The sequence below is a fragment of the Sugiyamaella lignohabitans genome, chromosome B (genome assembly GCF_001640025.1).
Source record: "Sugiyamaella lignohabitans strain CBS 10342 chromosome B, complete sequence".
In the NCBI taxonomy this organism is placed as follows: domain Eukaryota; kingdom Fungi; phylum Ascomycota; class Dipodascomycetes; order Dipodascales; family Trichomonascaceae; genus Sugiyamaella; species Sugiyamaella lignohabitans.
The window spans coordinates 4332765-4350402 of NC_031674.1; the positions used below are offsets into that span (position 1 = coordinate 4332765).

Below are 17638 nucleotides of genomic sequence, written 5' to 3' on the forward strand. Positions count from 1 at the left end.
TTTCCATACTTGCCATCCACTAGTATAAATCAATCTTCAATTGATTTGGATCGAATTGTTCAGTTAAGAACACGACACAAGGATTCCTTGTGTAGATTCAGTTGCGTTACTATCAAGGGTAGGTTTATCTATAGGCCAAATCTTTCGTCGTCATTCAAGCAAGTTAGTAGATTATCGCTTGCAGAGTTCAATTGAAAAATTGGCTTGTAATCTGGTATTCATCTTGCTGTTTGTATTTTAATATTGTCGTTTTGAAAAGTTCGGATTGGCTCTTTTCCTTCGTACTCAGGTCTCCGTTACGCGCTATAAAAGTTCATTATGGCTGCAGCTAGATCCTCAGGTGTCCGCCAACCAGAAGTTAGAAGGCGTGGTAAAGACCAGACCGAGTCGTCCTCTGATGCCGATAAATTAGCAGATATTATCAACGATGTGAATGATAAAAAGAAAAAGGCGCAAAAGCCTGCTGATGGATCACTCATCACTGATCTTGCCAAGCTAGAAAGCATAGTAGCACCGATTATTTTCACAGCATTGGCACTGTTCACCCGTATTTATGGTATTGGTAAGTCTCATTCTGTGACTTGGGATGAGGCTCATTTTGGTAAATTTGGCTCTTATTATCTCAAGCGAGAGTATTATTTCGATGTCCATCCTCCACTGGGAAAAATGTTGGTTGGCTTGTCTGGATACCTAGCGGGTTACAATGGATCGTTTGGGTTTGACAGTGGTGCTGACTACCCGGAGTATGTTAATTTCACTAAGATGAGAATTTTCAACTCTTTGTTCAATGTAGGATGCGTCCCTTTGGCTTATTTTACTGCAAAGCAGTTCAAGCTTTCTATTCCTGCTGTTTGGCTAATTACTTTGATGATGCTTACCGAATTGTCTTATATAACGTTGGGAAAATTCATTCTCCTTGACTCTATGTTGGCATTCTTTACAGTTTCAACTGTTTACTCATTTTCCAAGTTCCACAATTTGCAATCTAAGTCGTTCTCTACTCAATGGTGGACGTGGCTCTTCGTTACTGGTCTCTCCATTGGGTGTGTCTGTAGCGTGAAGATGGTTGGCTTATTTGTAACATCTGTCATTGGTATCTACACTGTTGCTGATCTTTGGATTAAATTCGGCGACCTGGATATGCCTGTCAAGACCTATGCACTACATTGGGTTGCCAGAGTCGTAAACTTGATCGTTGTCCCGGTATTGGTCTTCATGGCTTCTTTCAAGGCTCATTTTGTTATTCTCAATCACAGCGGGCCTGGCGATTCTAATATGAGTTCACTATTCCAGGCCAATCTTATCGGGAGTGACATCGTTGGCGGTCCTGTTGATCTCGCATTTGGCTCTAAATTCACGTTGAAGAATCAGGGACTTAATGGTGGATTGTTACACTCTCATGTCCAAACGTATCCTGAAGGATCTGAGCAGCAACAGGTCACCACCTACCACCATAAGGACTACAATAATGAATGGGTACTTGAACACGGGCGGTTTGATGAGTTTTATGATCCTCAGAAGCCACTTGAATTCCTTACTGATGGTGATGTTATTCGTCTGATGCATCCTGCTACTGGACGTAACCTGCACTCGCACTCCGTTCAGTCTTCAGTCACTAAGAGCAAGTGGGAAGTCTCATGTTATGGTAATCTTACCGTTGGTGATACGAAGGACAACTGGATTGTTGAAATCGTCGAAAATATTGGCAGCAGGGAGAACAAGACTAGAGTACACCCTCTGTCGACCACCATCCGTTTGAAGCATCAAGATCTTGGTTGTTATCTCTCTGGCGAAGGTAATAACCTTCCTCCATGGGGTTTCCGTCAAGGTGAAGTTACTTGTAATCCTAAAGCTTCCTATCGCGATAAGAAGACTTGGTGGAACATTGAGTCTCACTGGAATGATCGTATGGAATCTGATTCCAATCGCGTACTTCCAAAAACTTCGTTCTTGCGCGATTTCATTCAGCTGAATTTTGCTATGATGGCCTCTAACAATGCTCTGGTGCCTGACCCTGACAAGCAGGATGATCTTGCCTCTCGAGCTTGGGAATGGCCTACCCTACATGTGGGTCTCCGCCTTTGCGGTTGGGGTCCTGAGAACGTCAAATATTTCCTTCTCGGACACCCTAGTACTACTATATTTACCACAATTGGAATTGTTGCGTTCATTTCACTCTCGTTGGTTTATATTATTAGATGGCAAAGACAATACCAAGATTTCACTCCCAAGCAGCTTGAGCACTACGCAATTGCTGGTGTTATTCCTTTGCTTGGCTGGTTTTTGCACTACCTCCCATTTATTGTTATGGCTCGTGTAACGTACGTCCATCACTATCTACCAGCTCTCTACTTCGCTGTTCTTACCTTTGGTTTCCTAGTAGACCATATCACTACGCGATTCTCACACTGGACTGTTCGTAATGGCATCTTCGGTGTTCTCTATGTCATCACTATTGGCATATTCATCTACTTCTCGCCTATAGCATTCGGTATGAAAGGTGATTCAGCTAACTTCAACTACTTGAACTGGCTTTCAACCTGGAGAATCTAAAGCAGGTGGAAGCTTCCCGTACTCGGGAATTAAAAAAAAAAATGGTAGTAGCATAGTTGACTGACTACATATATTATATATTGACAAATAAGAAGAAGTAATAGCTAGTAGCTCCTAATAATTGTTTTTGAATTTAGATTATCAGAAACTGAACTCCCTGCACGCCCTATCCTGGCAGAGCAGAACTTTCAAAGAACCACCACCGAACTGCTCATACACCTCCTTGTAGATAGTATCCTCAAGTTTGTTGAAATAATCGATAGAGTGTTCGTCCAACCGCACTATGGTTGTAAGAGGGTGAGGATGTTCTACGTGAAGTTTATATAAAATAGCCTCCACTTGTGATGAATGTCCGTTAAGATTATTATCCTCGCCCACAATGACTATTGATCGCATCCCAGATTCCAGAGCCGTTATAACTGGACCAACCATCGATGTGTATCCAAATGGCTGAGCAGAAAGATCCTGGCCATAACACTTGATAACTTCAAAGGCTTTTGACTCGTATTCAACATTTCCCAGGATACTAGAAAGTCTCTGCAAATTCGACGCTGATACTCCATTCGGCGAGGGCTCCGCAGAATCGAAACCTGATTTCGGTCTGAAGATGAGTTGCTCTTCGATCAAGCGCGTTGCTTCAACACTGAAAAACCCACCATTCTCTTTATCCCAAAACAGTTGTAGTTGTTTCTGTTGAAGATGATCTGCCCACTTGATATATTGGATATCAAAAGTAGCTTCATAAAGCTCGATTAGTCCAGAAATCAAGTACGCATAGTCGTCATTCATACCATGCACTTCCGAACCAATAGACCTTCTTAGTCTGCCTGTAGATTTGTCATAGCCATGCTCATATATGTAATCAGCTGCCTTAAGGGCACGAGACAGAGCTTGTTTGTTGCCTAAAATTACGGATGCCCTAGCAAGAGCCCCTATTGCAAGACCATTCCAGCTAACAATGATCTTGGTGTCTACATCGGGCTTCTGCCTAGTTGTGTTGCGGTATTTTTCCAATTCAAACCTTGCACGCTGAATAATCTTGTCAACTTCTTGAACAGGCTTTCCAAAAGCTCGAGCTACATCTTCTAATTTAACTTGTTCCGATAAAACATTCTGAAATTGCAGCTCTTTTTGAATGTCATATTGGGGATCCACATTTCCATACTCCTGTACATTCCAATACATAGCACATATATCAGCTTCAACACGACCGAGGTGCTCCAACGCTCCAAAAAATTCTTTATAAGTCCACACATAGTAGGCACCTTCACTGTGTTCACCCTCCTTATTCATGGAATCGGCATCTTGAGCAGAGTAAAATCCATCTCCATGCTTGTCCGTCAAGCTACCTTTCATAAGAAATTCTACTATATCATTTGCATAATAAGAAGCAAACTCAGCAAGCGAACCACTGTAAACATATGCATCCAAATACGCATTCAGTAGCAACGCTTGATCATAAAGCATCTTTTCAAAGTGAGGTAAATTCCAGTTATCTGTCACGGAATATCGCGAAAATCCGTGTCCAATTTGATCCTTAATACCGCCTTTGCCAATCGACTCCAATGTATACAACACCTTACCCGTCATTGACTTGTCTGCTTGCAATAGTTCCTGCTTGTCTAGACCCTTATCAAAGTAGTTATTGTATTTGAGTAATAACGACATATTATGAGGACAGGGGAACTTTGGGGCATGAGAAAATCCTCCAAACTGGGAGTCAAAATTGTTAGAGAAATGCTCTCTAACGTCGTCAACTATTGCCTCGACATTAAAAGAATCGTTGTGCTCACTGGAACTTTGCATTTTTACCAGTTTTGCAAGTTGCTCTCCAGTAGCTTTGGCAGAGCTAATGCATTTTTGTTGTTCCGCTTTCCAAATATCTGCGACTCGCTTTAATACGTCTTCAAATTTTGCAGCTCTCTCACCCATATCGGCTTCCGGACCTGCCCAATAGGTACCGCCATATATGGGATCCAGGGTCCCAGGGACCAAGAACACATTTAGTGGCCAACCTCCTTGCCCCGTTGTGGCTTGTAAGTACATCATGTACACTGAATCAACATCGGGCCGCTCTTCCCTGTCCACTTTGATTGGTATAAAGCTGTCGTTGATCAGCTTTGCAATTGCATCATTAGAGAAAGACTCCTTATTCATGACGTGACACCCTGGTATGTTAGCAGTGAGCTTCGTGGTTTCCTTCTCTCTGCGTATATGAATCCCGCGATAGCCGAAGAATCCATATTTCCAAATAATACTTACAATGGCAAGTGTGGTATCCAATTGACAAGAATACAGGTTTGTTTTCTTGTTCAGCAAGTTTCAGCGTTTGTTCGTTCCATTCTTGCCATGCAACTGGATTGAGTTTATGGCTGAGAAGATATGGGTTTGTAGATTTTCCTAATTGGTTGGCTAATCTAACCAACTTCTGCTTTTGGAGCCTTGGTAATGTTCTCCTAAACATTTTTATTAATCAAGGGAACCTGATACTTGGTGGTAACTTCCAAGGCTGTGGGGTGAGTTGCGAGTAATGTTAGTGCCGATCATTACTTATTATGAAATTTTGTCGATTGATCTGGTTCGTATATTCGTTGACTAAATATAAGCATGAAACTTATTAGATGCTAATTACATTATTCTACGGACAGCTTTATAAACTATATAGCCTAAGAATAAAATCCTCACTGGCCACAGCAAATTGCTTACCCTGTGGCCTCCAACTTATTCGGGTCACGCGCAACGAGGGGGTGATATATTCGTCAATCTGTTCGACAAGCTGAGGGTCGAAACTATTGATGGCAAGCTCATAAATGAACAGGGCTCCACTTTCAAGCCCGACCACAAGAATCCCATTAGCACTAATATCAATTGCTGTTACAGGGGCGTCGAATTTGATTTGGTTATGCTCGTTCCACTCGTCTCCATTTATTTTCCAAATCTTTATTGACTTGTCTCTTGAGGCAGTGATAAATCCGCTACTATCGGGAAGCCAAGCACAGTCCCATATAATTCTGGTATGACCTTTAGAGTTTGAAGCTACCAATTCGAACTGTTCTGATTCATTCTTAGCCCATAGACCCCATTGCCTATCTCTTGATACACTGAGGAGATATTTTCCATTTGGAGAGAATCTTAGCCTTGTAATGGTAAGATTATGCAGAGATAATGGAGACTTCAGTTGAAGCCATTTTTTGGTCTCATATAGTCTAATAACCGCGTGAGTCTCATTATTAGCTCTACAACTGGTGGCCAACAGTGTTTTGTCTTCGCTAATATCGATTGAGGATATTTCATAACCATGGCCATACAGCTTTTCTAACTCAGGCCAAAGTGTCTGCCTTTGTAAATGATCTTCTTTTGGAGGTTCGGTTAAAGCAGATAACGTTGATCTAATAGTGCCATGGATATTCTCATCATCATTCATGCTTTCACTCCTTTCGCTATCAGGGGTTTCTACTGATTTTGTTTCTTCTTCCTTGTTTGAAAGGCCTAATACTGGTACCGTAGCAGATTCTGGCAAATTTTCTTTTTGTGAGCTTGAAGTGTAGATACCGCAAACATTTTCCATCAGCTCTGCAATTCCCTTAGGTTGTTCAAATACACGTAAGGTTTTTTCATCACCTGCGCTTACAAACACCTCCCGGGAAAACGATTTAACAGCCATCATATCGTAACCGTGAATTTGGGGCCTTGATATCTCATGCCACGACGCGTCTTTTTTCCATGTGCTATGCAGTCTTGTAGTTTGGTCTAAAGAGGTAGAAAGTAGATAAGCACCTGAATCTTCCCACGAAATATCAGTAACCGCACGCACATGTCCTGAGATTGAAATTTGGGATACCCAGTTATTGTTTGTGCATTCTAGGCTCCAAATTCTCCACGATCCAGTTCTACCAATAGTAGCCACACTGTATCCATCATCCAGCCAAAGCGCATTCCAGAAACCACCTGAGGCACCGGTGGCAGTGCTTGCACCCTTGATACTGACATCCCCAAGTCTTGTAGAACAAATCCAAATCCCCGATGAGGCATCAGGGCTCCAAAACATAAGTGTGGAGTCTGATGATGCAGACAATAGCTCCAGCTTCGAAGGATGCCAGCTTACCTCGTATATCCAGTCATCGTGGCCCATAAGTAAAGCTTCGAATGTAAGGGTATATTTATCATTGTCAATATGGTACACTTTGTTAGAAAGAAGATTAATTCCAGTTGTGTCGGCCAGTTCATTCAATGCCTCGTCATCTTTCTCAACGTCAGAGGCCGTTCTGTTACCTATAGTATTTATACCACCCTTGTGAATTCTCCAAAGCCGGATATAATTGTCCTGACTCGCACTTGCTAATAGGATATCGTCTTCATGTCTTTTGAATGACAGGCTTCTGATCCAATTCTCATGGCCAGACAGTTTTGCATCCAGAGTAAAAGATTGTGACTTGATATCACCTGTAAATAAATAAGTATCATTGGAAGTGCCACCAACGGCTATTACTATTCTGTTCTCTTCCAGCCCATGCACAGCTAGTGAAATCGGATAAAATCTAGGGCCTATGGTTTTCTCCTCAACAAGTTCTAACTTAACCTGGCTCTCATTCCTGATGAGACTCCAAATACAAAACACACCCTCGGCTGATCCACTAACAACAATGTCTCCAAAAACTGCCAGGCTTGTAATCGTTTTCTTATGGACATCACTGACTATTTGAAAGCAATTAAATCTACCATCAGAATCGGGAGACCACAATCTTAAAGTTGAGTCAGCTGATCCTGAAATCAGCACGTCGCCAATAAAGCGAACTGCTGTCACTGTACTTTCATGGCCCTTAATGGTAGCCAACACTCTACCAGCTTTATGATCCCATAAGGCTATTAATCTTGATGATCCAAAGGCAACCAGACCCATCTGGCTACTCCAATCAGAGGCAAACGGCTGCCTATTGGCCCCAGCCGCTATATAATCTAATTTAACCATAACCATTGCGTCCTTCGCTACTTCCAAGTTGATTTCATCATATCACCCATGCAGATAGCGGGAAAATTTCAGATCCCAGCCTAACCCACAATATGCACGGCTCCGTAGGCCCTGCGTCTTCAGGGTTCAATTTAGAACAACACAGACAAAAAGAAAATATCAATATACACAGACTAAAATAAAAATTTTAACATTTATAAACATGAATTTAAAAGTTGTCGGTAACGCAACCTTGACTGGCATTAGACACAAGCTTGGCGTATTTCGACAGAGTTCCTCTCGTATATCTTGGAGGGGGGGCAACCCATGCTTCTCTACGCTTAGCAAGAACGTCTTCAGGTACATGTAAGTCAATGATATTCTTCTCAGCATCAATAAGAATTTCATCGCCATCTTCCACTAAAGCAATTGGACCACCTTCAGCGGCTTCTGGTACAATATGGCCAATGAGGAAACCGTGGGAGCCACCGCTGAATCTACCATCAGTAAGGAGAGCGACATCTTTACCTAAACCATACCCCATTAGAGCACTAGAAGGTTTGAGCATTTCAGGCATACCTGGACCACCCTTCGGGCCCTCATATCTGATGACTACAACAGTCTTAACTCCCTTTTTAATTTCACCATTCTCAAGTGCGGCAATAAAATCATCTTCCTCGTCAAACACACGAGCTGTACCCTGGAAGAAGGTTCCTTCTTTACCGGTAATCTTACCAACGGATCCACCAGGCGCAAGCGAACCACGAAGAATCTGTAAATGTCCACTAGGTTTGAGGGGCTTTGACAGAGAAGCAAAAATTGTTTGCTCCTTTGGTAAAGGTTTGGTATCTGCCAGAGTCTCATTCATCGTCTTACCTGTCACAGACAAGGTAGACCCATCAAGGATACCTTGTTCAAGTAAAGTCTTCATGACAGAAGGAGTACCTCCATATTGATGCAAGTCAGCCATAACATATTTACCAGAAGGTCTGAAATCAGCCAGGAGAGGAGTGTTGTCACTAATACGTTGGAAATCGTCAATAGTGAGCTCCACACCAGCAGAGTGAGCAATTGCAATTAAATGCAGAACAGCATTTGTAGAGCCACCAGTGACAATAATGTATGCAATAGCGTTCTCAAATGCTTTTTTAGTCATAATGTCACGAGGCAGCAAATTAATCTTTAACAGCTTTCTCATGGCAAGACCGATGTCAATACATTCCTGGAGCTTCTCCTTGGACTCGGCTGGGAATGAAGAGGACCCAGGAAGAGTCATACCCATTACTTCTGCCGCCGAAGCCATAGTGTTAGCAGTGTACATACCACCACAGGCACCTGAGCCAGGACAAGCATGTCTGATAATGTCCGCTCTGGTCTCTTCATTGATAGAACCACCAATATATTGACCATATGCTTGGAAGGCGGTAACGACGTCAATATCCTCAGTGCCGGTACAAGCAGATCGGCCAGGCTTGATAGTACCACCGTAAAGCATAATTGAAGGACGGTTGACTCGGGCCATGGCCATCAAGACACCAGGCATGTTCTTGTCACAGCCAGGAATGGAAATGTTCGCATCGTAATGTTGAGCCATAGTTAAAGTTTCAACAGAATCGGCAATGATTTCACGCGATTGTAAAGAATATCTCATACCCTTTGTACCCATAGAAATACCGTCGCTGACTCCAATAGTATTGAATTGCATAGCCTTCAGGCCCGCTAATTCGACACCTTTGGATGCGCGAAAATTTAAATCCAGCAAATGGTTATTACAAGGATTACCAGACCACCATACACTGGCTACACCAACTTGAGCCTTGTTCAAGTCTTCTTCGGAGAAACCAGTAGCGTAAAGCATTGCTTGTGAAGCACCCTGAGATTTTGGTTGTGTAATGATTTTACTAAATCGATTGATTTCATTTGGATCTGACGAGCTTCTTGTTTGTGAAGTTGACGAGAATGTCCTCGTCGAGAGCGCGGCCCTTAATGGGCTAATTGATCTTAATCTCGATTGGATCATTTGATTCGATTTTAAATTATTTAAAATATTTCAGAAATTCGATAAATAAATGATGTTTACTGAAAGTTCAAGTATAATGAAGCCCTGACAAGTTATATGAGGTCGATGACGGTCCCGCCGTGTGACTCAGACCGAAGTCGCAGTGGGTCATCTTTATTTGCGCTAACTTGACTGGATAACTACCATCCGATTTCGCTTGAAACGTAGCCGCATATGCAATACAACTATTGTTCAGCATTTATTATTGATATTTATTGTTACTAAAATAAAAAATTAGTCTTCTCAGATTAAAGATCAGATGACTTACTAGATTTATCGATACAAAGCTTGAGCCTCCTATATCTTTAAGCTCATCTAATCTCCACCTATGTTCCCTCAAGTTTCCCTTCTTTGGGCTCCAATCTGGGCCATCCTGTTGTTACATCCACTTAAATACTAAATATTCATATAAGCCTAGGGAGCAATTGTAAATACAGAGTGTGATATAGTAAGATAGTGTGGTTCTAATAAATATGTTGCCAACTTTCTCGAAATCCAAAACTCTATGACTCTTAACACCGGGTTGATACATGTCACATCTTGTTCAATGATCTTGTACCCTAACCTCACTCTCTATAAAAAAGAATTTTTTTTTTGTAGATAACATTTCTCACATACACTTTTGATGGTAAGTAGATGTTCTATTATTAAAAATCTAAATTGATCACTGGACTTCCTGATGATTTCTAATTTAAAACTTTTCAACTAGAAGCTGTTTCCGACTACACGCTGGGGAAACATTAGAACCGCTACTCTGATTTATACCAGTCGAAATTTAGATTTGATAATAATCAAAAATTTTTCTATCACGACAATTGGCTAACTGGATAGAGAATTCGATTAAAAATGGTTAAATATAAATAGAAAGTAGCTAGAATACCATAGAAAAATAATGTATTTTGTAATTTTGACTGAGCCTTCCACAGCGTCAAGCATATTGCTTGCAACCGTTGACTGAATACATCAACCGGGGTCTATTTTGTCATCACAAAACGGCCCTATCAGTTTGCAATTTCAGGCTGGATAACTTCGTTGCTTCGATTGTTTGTGAAAGACAGAAATGTGTTCCAAGCAATAGACACCAGATTAACTGCCAAAAGACGGTATTCATGAGGAATGAACATGAAATTGGCATACTGGAAAGCTGGCCATACAGACCAATTGGCCATCAGGGTTGGCAAATAATTCCTATGAAGCGATGCAGACAACTGTTCAAAGTTCTTCCCTTCGAGAATGCCAATACAGGTGAAGTACATTGGCACGGATATGAACGGAGCAAAGACCATTTGATCCAGGGCCACTCGCTTCAGAGTAGTCACTGTTGAATTTTGACCCTTGATCCCGTTAAGAAAAGGGTACCACCATTTGGAAACTATTGGAGCAAAGAAAAGACCTCCAAATATACAAGCACGAGATGTACGGCGTAGGTCAATTCCAGTGGTCGACAAAAGCGACCGGCTATGAGTTTCGTTATTTTCCAGCGTCCTCCTTTTTGGGCTATGATCCTCTGTTGAAGTTGTCTGAGCAATGATATCTCCTACTCCGAACAAAACAGTAGCAGACAGTGAATTGGTGAGAACTGGTCTCACCGCCAGTTGGTGGTTGTACCACCTAAAAAATGAAGCCATTATCGTAAGTAAGGTTAAATCTTGAGACTAAGAGCTCAGTTCTATATCCAAATGTTGTCTATCTTCCGCTGGCGGTCCACGAGGATATAACCTGTTCAGGTGAATCAAACGTAAGACCGCCGCACTAAATATGTCTGATCCAGCAATTGCTGCACGCGACCAGTACAAGCGGTAAAAGACTATGGCAGATTACCCATTAGCCTGACTCTAGATTAATTGTTTTGCTACCACTGTAAAAGTACTTTGAGATTAGTTGGGATCAGAAGACAGAGCAATGATTTCGATATATTTTCTCATCTGGTGGCCTATAGAACTCAAGTGCACATCAGCAGTTACATAGAAATGGCAATTGCATGGCGTTACGTTTCTTCATTGCTTGCTAATTCACCGGTGATATCGAAGTGTCTCATTGCTATCTATATGAATGATTACAACTCCACTTTGAAATGCTTCAAAGAGTATAGCGAACCCCTGACGTAACTGTGTGTATTTCTCCAGTCGTAGTAGTGTAATGCATGATAGCTAATTTCAAAACTGACGTCATCATATACCAAGGACTTAGATTATTTTTGATCAGGTGCATAAGGCGGGCAACTCACTTAACCGAAAGGGCAAAGCGTACAACTGATAAGGGTTCAAACAAATTACCGAATTAGGCAAGCCCAAACAACCAATTCGTCAATTGAATCACCTCTTCAGGCGAAAGATGACCTATTAATCCTATGGAAGGCAGATTAGACTGATGGTACTTGGAAAGTGGGGGGAAGAAATTAGATTATAGGAGTAGTTTAAAAGCCAGGAAAAGGGGGTGCTGATCTGTTTATACTGACAGAACTTTAACTTAGGATGCTAAACTAACGAGAGCTATTGTAGCTGATTCAGATTACATGAGTAATCTATTCTCTTCTTCATTGATGCTCGTAGATATAACCAGATACTTATCTCTAGTTCTAGAGAGCCAAGCCTATACATGACTGCACTGTGAATCAGCACTTTCAAGCAGATTACCTCACTGTACTTGTAAGTATAGAAGAACTGCACCCCACCTCTACTATGGTACAGACCACGGTCACATATACTTTGCAACTGATTAGGCAGGCAATTCTGCAGACACAGATTGTGCTGTCTGCCTGAATCTTCTGACCCTGGAGGCTCGGAAAAGCGCCTATGCAAAGGGAAATGAAATGCCGACCAATCTCGCTTGCACATTATACATGAGAGAGACCAATAGAACGAACTAGCTTAGACATTGTGGAGAAAGGCAGGCTCATGCATCCTGAAAAGTGGGACGGGCGGCATACTGCCCCCTCTGTTGATGCAGATATTCATTGTTAAGCGGTGGTAAGAGTGGGATTGCTGTCGCAAGAGCGAGCATATTGGGTACCGGGACTTGACATGAAAACTGAAGCTAGCTCTGGCAATCAATTTGAATCCTCTTTTATAATCCAGTTATATATCAAGGTAGAGGGTTTATTTATAGCACGAAAAAGAGAAATACACTAGCTCTCGCAAAAACTATTCAGCAACACGCACACGCACAAACACCTACGAAAGATGTGCAGGCAAGGGCCGAAACAAGGCCCAGAAAGTACATTCTAAAAGTTAACCTTAAAATACTGCACCCATTTCGGGAGGGGTGGCCGAAGCAACATTTGGTAATGATTTTGTAAACATCTGGGCATGGCAACTGATAATTGGTTGAAAGGGGAGTACCTCAGACTCTCAACCGCGGTGGGTATGAATAACTGGACACGTTATTCTCAAGCTTAACTATAGTAATCCAGTTGATACATCTGTACTTTGCGATCATACTTAATTCGTCTGCTAGTATTTGTACTTTGGTATTTTTATTCCGACAATAATGGAGCCATCTAGTTAAGGGCCTCGAATAGTGCCGCCTGTTCAAAGAGGCTCGGGCTGCTTTTCTATAGTTTTTCCCCACCAATGCGGCCTTCCCCCACTGACCACCTGAGAGTATTGGGCACTAGCTACACATGGAAACAAACGTCAGACAGTTGTGTCTCACATATCACCTCTTAAAAGATTCAGGGCTAGTATTGAAAAGTACTTAACGGCCTGGCCAAACTTATCACTCAAGGCAGTATATTTTGCCGTGTAAACCGCCTGACCCAATTTGGCTTGTTTTCCAATACCTAAGTTCGATCATAAGCAGGCGGCAGCTAGTTTGTCTGATTGTCAACTCAATCTTTCAGAAAAGCATGGATTCGGTGCATACAATCAACTCGATTCTACGGGGGACGTCCAGCAGATACGGTAATAATACCTACCGATCCTATTAACCAGCCATCCAATTTCCACTACCATCTAGGAATATTGCCCGATTGGGGACAAGGGTATATCACTGTATCGCGTCGTCCGCCTAGCGACTAAGCCCAAAGCCACCTATATTATATTTTATAGGCTCTGGTCGAGCCCAACCATTCGGATTATACTGCCAACGACAATTCATAATGTTGGCATAGTTCGGTATCTTAGATCTAAAACTATTTCATCGGCAAAACCGGGCAATTTTATAGCTAATGGGTTACAGTGTAGCTCAGTCACTATGGTGCCATGGCAAATTGTGAAAAGCTAATGTTCAACACATTGCTTTTTATGGCACTCTATATTCCGGCCACATATGTACGCATTAATTGCTTTTTGGGATTGGCACAAGTGGGTTGTTGTACCTGTACCTCTCTTTCCCTTTGTGCGTCAGACCAGCCATTCAATTGTTGTTGTTGCTCAGGTCGCCTTATGATTGCGAGTGTCAACTTTTAGTATAAATATAAAGCCAATTCCTCGTGAAGTTAACATTTTGACTTTTTTCTTTTTTCCCTTTTTCTCTTTTCTACATAGCTCGAATTTGTTGTACATAAACCAGACAAGAGTAAGGTAAGTAAATGGTTAAGCTGGGCATTTTGAGAATTGGCTGGTAGTGTTGCTGTGGCTTTCTTTCTTATCTTATAGCGGAATTTCTCATAGGAAGGTTATCACTATTTGTCTTTTTTCTTAGTATCCCACGTTATAAGTCGAGATATTGTCAAGAAAAGCGAGCATTGATCTGAACCCATAAGTTCAAAGTTATAATTCGCAAGAATAGTTTGTCTAACAATTTTAAAGAACAAAATCACACAATGCACAGAACTTATTCTCTCCGTCAATCGCGTGCTCCAACTGCCGCCCAACTTCAATCACCCCCTCCTCCTCCCTCTTCTACCAAGACTGGTAGATTCTTTGGTAAGGGTTCCATCAGCCACACTTTCAGAAGATCGACTGCTGGTTCTTTCGGCCCGGAGCTTGCTAGAAAGCTCGCTGCCCTTGTTAAGATGGAGAAGAATGTTATGAGATCAATTGAACTCGTTGCCCGTGAGCGTCGCGAGGTTGCCAAGCAGTTATCCATCTGGGGTGAGGAAGGTGATGAAGACGTTTCTGATGTTACCGACAGACTGGGTGTTCTCATTTACGAAATCGGTGAGCTGGAAGATCAATTCATTGACAAATATGACCAATACAGAATCACCCTCAAGTCTATCCGTAACATTGAGGCCTCAGTTCAACCTTCTCGTGACCGTAAGCAAAAGATTACCGATCAGATTGCTCACTTGAAATACAAGGAACCCAATTCTCCCAAGATTATTGTCCTGGAACAAGAATTGGTCCGTGCTGAAGCCGAGTCTCTTGTTGCTGAGGCTCAATTGTCTAATATCACCCGTGAGAAGCTTAAGGCCGCTTTCAACTACCAATTTGATGCTATCCGTGAGCACTCTGAGAAGCTTGCTCTTATTGCTGGTTACGGTAAGGCTTTGTTAGATCTTTTGGACGACAGCCCAGTCACTCCTGGTGAGACTCGTCAAGCTTATGATGGCTACGAGGCCTCTAAGCAAATTATTATTGATGCTGAGAACGCTTTGGCTACTTGGACTCTTGACCAGGCCTCTGTCAAGCCCACTCTTTCTATCAGAAGATCAACTACTGAAGGTTACCTCGAGGAAGAGGGTGCTGAATGGGATGGTAAGGAAGAGGGTGAGGTTGAGGAGCACGAACCCGTTGAAGCCTAGAGGAATGAAATATGGAATGGTAATGCTTTATTAAATTATTTTGTTATATTTTATTGAAAAGTTATTGATATGAGAAACCTCTCGTTGAAGAGCAGTTTATTTATATATTGTTTCTTTTCTTGTCAATTTTCAACTTTTTTATTCGTCTCTTTGTATTGTGGTTTATTGTCGTATTCATTTATCCTAGCTTAGCAATAATATTTGTATTTCTATGTAGTCAATATGGCTTATCAATTGTTTATAATGAAATGAATGCTACTGTAGTGAGTGGTACTTAGATGACGGCTGCATTAGTACGGCGGGGCGATGTGCCTTCTGCTGCAGCATAGGAGTTGTGTATCCTATATATTCCTTACAGATGGCTGTTGTGTTAGTAAAGATGGATCTTGAGGAGTTCATTTCGTTGACTAACTAGTTTAGAAAGATATATGTGCGTTGCGGTCATGTCGCACTTCCAGTGCGTGTGTTTTTAGGTCGGGGTATCCGGGAATCAGAAATTGAGTCTATTATTGCTGGCTTCGAATCGCTCTTCCTGAAGTTTATCGACGCTTGTAAAATGGCTCCAATTCGTGCCACTGATGTTGACAGCGAGGCGATTGATCTGATGTTCGCTGATGTATGGGGTGAATACAATGGAAGGATTGTTGTCTGTCCAAAAGATGGCAACTCTAGCAATATAAAATACAAGGACAATATGCTCTTCGAGAACATTATGGAGCGACATCTGGATATAACTATCCATGAGGAGCTTGAAGAGGATTACCAAAGTCACGACTCGAAGAAGGACCTTTCTGTCGGATATCGGGAGATTTCCAGGATGTGTCTATGTAATTTATTTTTGGAGAGAAATAGTTAAGTTATGCTAATATCAATCAAGGAGCTAGAGTCGATTATATGATTCTAAGCTAGCTTGATACATCAGTTTGAGTCTTCAAATACCCTCTTTTTACCTTTACGATCAGTCTGGAAAGACACCTTACTGAGAATTCGTTGGTAATCCTCAATTAGTCTCTCATAGGTTTCATGCAATTTGTCAATTTGGCTTAGCTTGTCAAGATCACCTAAAGCTTCTGAATTGCGAATATACAATCGGTTCTTGACGTATAACCTGTATCTTTTGTCAGGCTTTCCAGCAGAAAAGAGTTGAAGAAAAGCCATCTCAAGACACCGATCAAACTGTCTTGGTGCCATTTTGTTCTCAGTTCGCATGTCAACAACCCAATCTGGATCTAGAGGTAATTTTAGTTGGGGCCATAGTTTACCCTGTTTGTAAAGACGTTCAAGATCACATCTATCTCGCAAGTCATCAAAAGCTTCACTAGGGTCCTCGACTGTTACTTCTCGAACGTTCTTGTCTTCGAGAAATTGGTCGAATAAGGCATTGTACAGGCGTGCACCAAGGTGTTTACCTTGGAAGGGTGGCAGGATAACGAACTGAGATATTCTTTTTCTAATCGCATTTGGTTCTGGTTCTGAGTCATGTTGTACTCCCGTGGAGTACCAAAAATACGGATAGACGGTAGTAAAACCAACAAACTCCTCTGGGACAGAGGTTTCATTATTGACTTTGTACAAGATATACAGTTCCCACCGATCATCTGTAACGTCAATGTATGAGCCAGCTTCAATAAATAATAGCACAAAAAGCCTGAGCCTTGAATGTAAGAGGCGCGCACTTTCAAGATCTGTTTTGAATAAGCTGTACCTCTCTGGACCATTCTTAGTGTCAATGGAAAAACTGTTTATAACAATACCAGGCACTTGGAAGGGTTCTCTTCTACTTTGTTGCCATTTCTTCAATTGATTACCCTCATGCTCTTCAGAGTCTTCGCTCGAAGTAAATATAGTATCTTCTTTGTTCATAAACTTCAGTAGCTGACTTAAAGGGTCATTAGTGGAGCTGCTGTTGTCAACTTCGTCCTCTATGTTTGCCTCAACATTGTTATCATCTTCAGTTTCTTTGGCTTTAGCAGCTATAAAAGCTCTTTCAACATCAGGTAACTTTTCCGTGTATTTAACATTGACAAATGGCAGCAAACTCGTTTTATCCAATTTAATGTCAATAGAAAGATCTTTATACCCATATATCAATTCGGTATTACCATAAATAGGGTACGTGAAGGTTGGATGAAAGTCTACGTTATTTTCATCCTTCCCAACAAGCGATAGGGTCACCGATTCATTAGCATTGGCTGTCCACTCCTCAATGTTCATATTTAAAGATGCGAACGAAACTTGTTAAGTGGAGATAATCGAGTTATTACGCGTATGAACACACTAAGTAGGCTTGCATATATACGGCTAACTATGAAATTAATTTAAAGAGAGATAGATAACTTCACCAGATCAATATTCTATCTTCACTGATCCACTGAAAAATGGTGTTTGC

The 17638-nt window shown here is 41.6% G+C and overlaps 8 protein-coding genes across 8 annotated transcripts; 3 read left to right on the forward strand and 5 right to left on the reverse strand.

Annotated features, from left to right (window-relative positions):
* Positions 1–318: 318 nt before the first annotated feature.
* Positions 319–2553, forward strand: PMT2 (dolichyl-phosphate-mannose-protein mannosyltransferase PMT2; the record flags this gene model as incomplete). The annotated part of the gene is made up of 1 exon (XM_018880501.1): positions 319–2553. One exon carries the CDS (start codon positions 319–321, stop codon positions 2551–2553), a length of 2235 nt encoding a protein of 744 aa, XP_018738314.1.
* A 141-nt stretch (positions 2554–2694) lies between these two features.
* On the reverse strand, positions 2695–4710 carry AWJ20_3482 (uncharacterized protein; the record flags this gene model as incomplete). Its single annotated transcript, XM_018880502.1, has 1 exon — positions 2695–4710. The coding sequence occupies one exon, from the start codon at positions 4708–4710 to the stop codon at positions 2695–2697; it is 2016 nt and encodes a 671-aa protein (XP_018738315.1).
* Positions 4711–5203: 493 nt separating this feature from the next.
* Positions 5204–7453, reverse strand: ELP2 (Elongator subunit ELP2; the record flags this gene model as incomplete). Its single annotated transcript, XM_018880503.1, has 1 exon — positions 5204–7453. One exon carries the CDS (start codon positions 7451–7453, stop codon positions 5204–5206), a length of 2250 nt encoding a protein of 749 aa, XP_018738316.1.
* A 277-nt stretch (positions 7454–7730) lies between these two features.
* Positions 7731–9521, reverse strand: ILV3 (dihydroxy-acid dehydratase ILV3; the record flags this gene model as incomplete). The annotated part of the gene is made up of 1 exon (XM_018880504.1): positions 7731–9521. The coding sequence occupies one exon, from the start codon at positions 9519–9521 to the stop codon at positions 7731–7733; it is 1791 nt and encodes a 596-aa protein (XP_018738317.1).
* On the forward strand, positions 7876–8457 carry AWJ20_3485 (uncharacterized protein; the record flags this gene model as incomplete). The annotated part of the gene is made up of 1 exon (XM_018880505.1): positions 7876–8457. One exon carries the CDS (start codon positions 7876–7878, stop codon positions 8455–8457), a length of 582 nt encoding a protein of 193 aa, XP_018738318.1.
* Positions 9522–10561: 1040 nt separating the features above from the next.
* On the reverse strand, positions 10562–11188 carry SYM1 (Sym1p; the record flags this gene model as incomplete). The annotated part of the gene is made up of 1 exon (XM_018880506.1): positions 10562–11188. One exon carries the CDS (start codon positions 11186–11188, stop codon positions 10562–10564), a length of 627 nt encoding a protein of 208 aa, XP_018738319.1.
* A 3137-nt stretch (positions 11189–14325) lies between these two features.
* On the forward strand, positions 14326–15249 carry PIL1 (lipid-binding protein PIL1; the record flags this gene model as incomplete). Its single annotated transcript, XM_018880507.1, has 1 exon — positions 14326–15249. The coding sequence occupies one exon, from the start codon at positions 14326–14328 to the stop codon at positions 15247–15249; it is 924 nt and encodes a 307-aa protein (XP_018738320.1).
* A 918-nt stretch (positions 15250–16167) lies between these two features.
* Positions 16168–17463, reverse strand: HAT1 (Hat1p; the record flags this gene model as incomplete). The annotated part of the gene is made up of 1 exon (XM_018880508.1): positions 16168–17463. One exon carries the CDS (start codon positions 17461–17463, stop codon positions 16168–16170), a length of 1296 nt encoding a protein of 431 aa, XP_018738321.1.
* Between the last annotated feature and the right edge of the window lie 175 nt (positions 17464–17638).